At 43.2% G+C, this 6,466-nt stretch overlaps 1 protein-coding gene across 9 annotated transcripts in view; it reads left to right on the top strand.

Annotated features, from left to right (window-relative positions):
* Positions 1–2,731: 2,731 nt before the first annotated feature.
* Positions 2,732–6,466, top strand: part of SPAG16 (sperm associated antigen 16) — a 908,675-nt gene continuing 904,940 nt past the window's right edge. For 4 of the 9 annotated variants that reach the window (XM_072812775.1, XM_072812776.1, XM_072812777.1 and 1 more), the window contains exon 1: positions 2,733–2,899. In XM_072812775.1, coding sequence (XP_072668876.1) covers positions 2,773–2,899 — 127 coding nt within the window. In that variant the 5' untranslated portion in view covers positions 2,733–2,772. Of the gene's footprint in view, positions 2,900–6,466 lie in introns of all 9 variants that reach the window. The other 5 variants (XM_072812773.1, XM_072812772.1, XM_072812780.1 and 2 more) reach the window with 3 other exon arrangements.

Here is a 6,466-nt window from a genome sequence, read left to right as displayed (position 1 = left end):
CCTACAGCATTTTTCATAGAGCTAGAACAAACAGTCCTAAAATTTGTATGGAACTATGAAAATTCCAAATAGCCAAAGCAACTTTGAAAAAGAAAAGCCTAGTTGGAGGCATCAAAATTCTGGACTTCAAGTTATACAACAAAACTGTAGTGATCAAAGCAGTATGGTTGGTACTAGCACAAAAATGGACACATAGGTCAATAGAACAGAATAGAAAACCTAGAAAGGAACCCAAACTCTACAGTTAACTAATCTTCAAAAAAGCAGGGAACCATATATAATGGGAAAAAGACAGTCTCTTCAACAAATGGTGTTGGGGAAACTGGACAGCAACATACAAAAGAATGAAACTGGACCACTTTCTTATACCAAACAGAAAAATCAATTCAAAATGTATGAGAGACCTAAATGTGAAACCTGAAACCATAAAAATCCTGGGGACAACACAGGCATTAAACTCTCTACATGGGCCATAGCAGCTTCCTTCTAGATATGTCTCCTGACGCAAGGGAAATAAAAGCGAAAATGAACTACTGGGACTTCAAAATAAAAAGCTTCTGCACAGTGAAGGAAACAAAACTAAAAGGTAACCTATGAGATGGGAGAAGATATTTGCAAATGACATATCTGATCAATGGTTAGTCCATGATATATAAAGAATATAGACAACTCAACCCTCCCCCAAATGAATAATCTAATTAAAAAATGGGCAGAAGAGGTGAATAGACATTTTCCAAAGAAGATATTACTATTTATAATTTAGTGATATAGGTATTAAAATATCTGTTTTAGAGAAGAGGAAACTAAGGTTTAAGTTAATTAAGATCATACAGAAGAGCCATGATTCAAACCTTTTGTAGAACACAATGTATACACTACATCTAAAAGCTAAGAAAGAGAACAACAGCCAACACCCAATGTAACACAAAAAAATCGAAATAAATATTAATTGTTCAGAGACCTGCTTTTTGGTTCTCTTATGCTCCTTCATGCCTGCTGGGTGTGCAAAGCCCTGACCACTCCTTACCCAGGCCATTTTCAGGCAAGTACTTACAGAAAACAAAATTGAGGGATGAGGTAATGCCTCCCTTGGGAACAAAGAACAGACATCCTATGAAAGCAGCAGATTCCCCAATGTCAGAGTTCCTCTCCTGTATTTTCAGCCCCTTAAAATTTTTTTTTAATTTTATTTATTTATGATAGGCACACAGTGAGAGAGAGAGAGAGGCAGAGACATAGGCAGAGGGAGAAGAAGGCTCCATGCACCGGGAGCCCTACGTGGGATTCGATCCCGGGTCGGGTCTCCAGGATCACGCCCTGGGCCAAAGGCAGGCGCTAAACCACTGCGCCACCCAGGGATCCCAATCAGCCCCTTAAAATTGTTCCTTGCATATAATGAACATTGAGGATATATTTGATGTGAGACCTCAAGGAAAAAGAGTGATTCATTAATATAATAGATATGAGAAATGAGGGAGTATTATGACTAATTGTAACCCTTGGCTTCATTATTCCAAAAGAAATAACAAAACTAAGCAATTGACTAAAATAGAATTAACACCTATTTCGGTGTCTTTGTGCCTGGTAAGTTCTTATTTATTTATTTTTTTTTACATTTTTATCTCTTGAAACAATGCTTTGTTGTAGGTAATATCATCATCCTCATTTTACAAATAAGGAAACTGAGGCTAGAGGCATTCAATAGTTTGCCCAAGGCTTCCTAACTAGCAAGTGGCGGAGCCAGGCTCTCTGAATGCATCCTCTCTGGGTTCCAACACCCAGGCTCTCAATGACCTCATTAGGAAGTCACCACAATTGTTTTTATTTTTAATTTTTTTGGCAATCAATGGGAGCTTTTATAAAGAATTGGTCTTTGGTCCAATTTTCATCCAGGAATTGGTCCAGTTTTCATCAAGAAACAGAATGGAGAGGGATCCACACTGCAGGCGCTCTTCCAGGTCCTGGCGTGTGAAATCAGCCCCCAACAGAGGTCCAGGTAAATGTTTTAAAGGAGCCCAAAAAAGACTGAGTAAGGTGGCCACCCTGAGCCTTTTTTTTTTTTTTTAATATTTATTTATTTATTTATTCATTCATGAGAGACACAGAGGGAGCCCGATGCAGGACTCAATCCCGGGTCTCCAGGACCACGCCGTGGGCTGGAGGCAGGTGCTAAACCGCTGCACCACCGGGGCTGCCCTAACCCACCTTCGATCTTTACCGTGAGGCATCTGAGGTTGGCAGGTCCCCCTGTCAGTCTCTCCATTATGATTTCTCTCTCTCTCTCTCTTTTTTTTAATTCCAGGTACTGAGGTTCTTGCTCTTTTCCAGGAGTCTGCGCGGGGTCTCCACACACCTAAATTTAGGGGGCTGAAGATTGGCATGTGAAGAACCAGGAGAAAGGCAATTTAGGGAAGAGAACGAAATGTTAGGGTCGAAACGAAAAAAAAAAAAAAACCAATACCCCCCCCCAAAAAAAAAAAAAACAAAAAAACAAAAAAACAAAAAAACAAACCCAACCTTGCTCAGGAAAAAAATGAATATAATCCAAGCTGACCCTTTCTTGCTTCGCGTCTCATCCACTCGAGGAAGTGCGTCCCCGGGTAGCTAGGCAACAGCGTTGCCGTGGCAACCGGGAAGGGCGGGGGGCTCCGACGGGGCGCGGAGCCGTCGGTTGCGGGCGACGAGGCTTGTCAGAGTCTCGCGAGAGTTGCGGGCGGTTGCGGGCGGGCGCGTTGGCGTCCGCTGTCGGGAGGCGCCGGGCCGCCGGGGGCGATGGCTGCCAGGCCGGGGGTGCCCGGCTCGGCCCTGCGGGTGCTGGAAGAGGCGCTGGGCTTGGACCTGGCGGCCGCCGGGGACACGGCGGAGGCGGTGGCCGCCGAGGGCGCCTTCTACCTGGAGCGTATCCTTACGTGCAGGCGCGCCCCTCGGGAGCGGGTTTGCGGGCGAGGGCGCCCCGGGAGGCTGGAGGCCGCGCCGCAGGTCAGGATGCCCGCGGGCCTCGAGGGCCGGGAGGCGCCTCCGCCCGCCGGGAGGGTCGCCGCCGCCGTCCGCAGGGGCCGGGCTGCTGCGTCCCGCTGGGAGGAGCCCCCGGGCCACCCCCGGGCCACCCCCGGGCGGAAGCGCCCCACCTGCGCCTCTGCAGATGGGCCCCGACTGGCGGGGTCCGCAGGCCGTCGGCGCCCGAGGCAGCGTCGGGTCGGGCTGTTTGAGGATGATCACTGCATGTTTAATTTTAAAGCCACGAAGGGAGGACCTGGAGAGCTGAAATGGGATGATAGGAAGAGGTCAGACGGTGACGAATGAACAATTATCTGCAAGTACGAGAACAATGGAAGAGCAAGCAGTGTGTGCGGGAGAGCTCACCTCCCCCAGGCACGCGGAGTAATTGCGCTGGAGAAGGAGACCTCAGGGGAAAAAGATACCACCTTTTTTTTTTTTTTTTTTTTCCAGGCAGGTAGGAGAGAGGTGGTGATCTGTTTTATTCTTGAAGACATCAAGGAGACTCCAAAATCCACCTTATTATTTTTTTTTCGTCCGACTATGAACACCCCCCCCCCCCCGCCCCTAGCTTTAATCCAAGGCTTCAGAGACCTAACAGCGGTTCGCCCCGTGGCCTTTGGCCAACGCTTGGACCTGACCTGACTCGGACTCTGCACGTCGGTGTTTCACGGAGCTTTGAAGAACTTAGTTGCAAGGATCAAACAAAATATGTAGTATTTTATTCAATGCAAACATGAGTTTTTTTTTTTAAGTTTTCTTTTTTTATTTATTTATGATAGTCACAAAGAGAGAGAGAGAGAGAGGCAGAGACATAGGCAGAGGGAGGAGCAGGCTCCAAGCACCGGGAGCCTGACGTGGGATTCGATCCCGGGTCTCCAGGATCGCGCCCTGGGCCAAAGGCAGGCGCCAAACCGCTGCGCCACCCAGGGATCCCCCAAACATGAGTTTTTATAGGCATGTCAGTTTGAATAGTTCAAGATCAATTTAAATAAGATCTGTGGGTACCTTAGTGTCTTAAATGAGGGTTTTATATTCTTGGTAGCTCTAAATAGCTGTCTTTTCCAGTAACATTCCCCTTTTAAATCCAGAAATGGGTCAACAGTTCTTTGAGAACTTAACCTACATCAAGTATAAAGTTACCTAGGGTCCCTGGAGCGAGTGGCAACCAGGCATCTTATTTTTGTCTACATCAAGATGATTTCTGTAACACATAGTTTAATTGTTAACATGAGACAGAGCACACTGAGTTAACTTTTTTTGCACTTTTTGGAACTCCAGTATAGCACAGCTTTTAGGTTTACTGAATTTTCAGGGGGACTGCTGAGTCACAACTGCGGATACATAGCAGAAAACCTGTCTTACAAGGAATTCTCCAGATAATCATATTTGTAAATATAGGCAACTCTTTTTAGGATTTTATTATCCAGTTTCTGAATTATCTGGCCCCTATGCTTTTCTTTCATCTTTCTTTAGTTGTCTGATATTTTGAGTTTCAACCAAAGGGTAGTTGAGGGATAGCAAAACTACATATTTTGCCAATTTTCCTACATTAAGTGTTTAGGTAAGAGGTTTAGTCATGAGAGAGGCTTTAACCCTTAGTTAAAATGAAGTTTGAGGATTACTTTTGATTGCCAATTATCCCTGTATCCCTGGGCTCTCTTAACATGCATAATTAAGAGTTGACTGTATAATGTTATTTGACATTGTTTCTTAAGGTAATTATGATAGTTGCTGAAGTGAGACTTTCTTGAGTTTAAAGTCTTTAGCTCTCAGGTAATTTAATTGAGCTATCACAGTGGATAAATAAAAGTTATAATATGCACAAATGAATCAGAAATCTGATGTTCTGTACTTTCTACATATACTTTATCACTTCTAATCTGCATTTGCTCTTGGGCTTCCCTTATTTATGACGGAACAGATGCTCCTTAGAACACTAGATATCAAGATATCAATAGTAAGTCTTTGAAAGACGTTGACTCTAATTCTCCAGGAAGTCACCCTTTTCTTTGCCATTAAACATTCAAACATAAAGAACATGTACAGACTAACAGGGCCCAAACCAGAAACACCCAGAATCCACCATGAGGGTAATGGCTTCATTAGTAAAGCCCCTATGTTCTTTATGAGCTTAGAGAATGTATTCAGGAAAAATAACTTACTCCTGCAACACCCCTTCTTTGTAACCTACTACCTGTAAAGGTGTAGGTGTTACCTGCTTCTCTTCTGAAGTGGTTACAGTATCATTGCTTTTATGCTTTAAACTTCCACAAGGCAAGATACAAACATGCGTGCACATAGTTCCTTTCTTAGCTATCTCCAGAGCTTTTAAGAAATCTGTTTATGCAGTTAAAAGTCCTCCGGAGAACTCTTCCTTAGAAAGATTTTTGCAACATTGTAAAATATAGGGCTAGGTTTTAACTATGTGCTTTGTAAAGGGTCAAGTGTTTGTAAAGGTCGTTTTTGTGAATGAATTTTGTTAGAAATCGGTACCACTTGGGTAAGGTTTTCAGTTGCAGTAGAAACTGCGGCTAATGTGTGGCTTTGGACATTTGGGAATGCCCATTCCAATTGGCTGGAATGAATTGTACTAAGAAAGTTAATACTGAATTGATTTTGTTGCTACTTGTTGAAAGTTCAAGGAAGAATAATGGAAAACAGGGACTCTAGGAAAGTGGAGCTCCAAACTATTGTTTTTGTTATAGGTACTTCCTTTTGCACTGATTCTCTTACTCCCCTAACTAGATTTTGATTATCTTTCAAAGGCATTCCAGCACTAAGAATTTGGCTACTTAGATAATTGACATAAGTTTGCTGACCACTGAAGAAGGTCTCCTTTGGCCCCAATGGCAGTGTCTGAGACTTTAGCCAGTCCTTTGAAGCTAATCAACTCTGAATGCAGTCCCAAAGTCAATTGTTTCTGAAAAGGCAGAATTAAGGATTTCACTAGTCACCTGAACTATGGTGATCACACTTAGATAACCCATGTGATAAGATGCATGCTTGTTTTCTAAATGACATCCCTACACAATCTTTCATTGCATTTTATATGCATGAAAGTTACGAGCTATTGGAAAGAACAAATTGTAAAATTGTATTTTGTTGTGTGTCCTCTAGTCTAGGCAAACTTTAATGTGCACGTGAATAAAAAAAAATTTGGATCTTTAAAAGAAGACTAATTCAGTAAGTCCCAGTCAGGGCTGAGATTCTGCGTTGTTAACAAGCTCCCAGGTGCTGCGGGTGCTGTAGGTGCTGGTCTAAGTAGTATAATTGAAGTAACAAGGATGTCTACAAATTTCTTAACTACTAGCCTTTAGATTTTCAGATAAGAGGTATAATATGTAGAGCTCATATCCTTGGATATCTGGCTTAGAAGTTGGGTAAACTTAAACCACCATCCACTATGAGAATGATGGGCTTTATATTTTGAAAAAAACGTTATTTTCCAGCTTTTGAGGCAGAAGAT

The sequence above is a fragment of the Canis lupus genome, chromosome 36 (genome assembly GCF_048164855.1).
Source record: "Canis lupus baileyi chromosome 36, mCanLup2.hap1, whole genome shotgun sequence".
Lineage (NCBI taxonomy): Eukaryota > Metazoa > Chordata > Mammalia > Carnivora > Canidae > Canis > Canis lupus.
The sequence above is the reverse complement of the archived record's forward strand: the minus strand, read 5'-3'. Positions and strand labels throughout refer to the sequence as shown.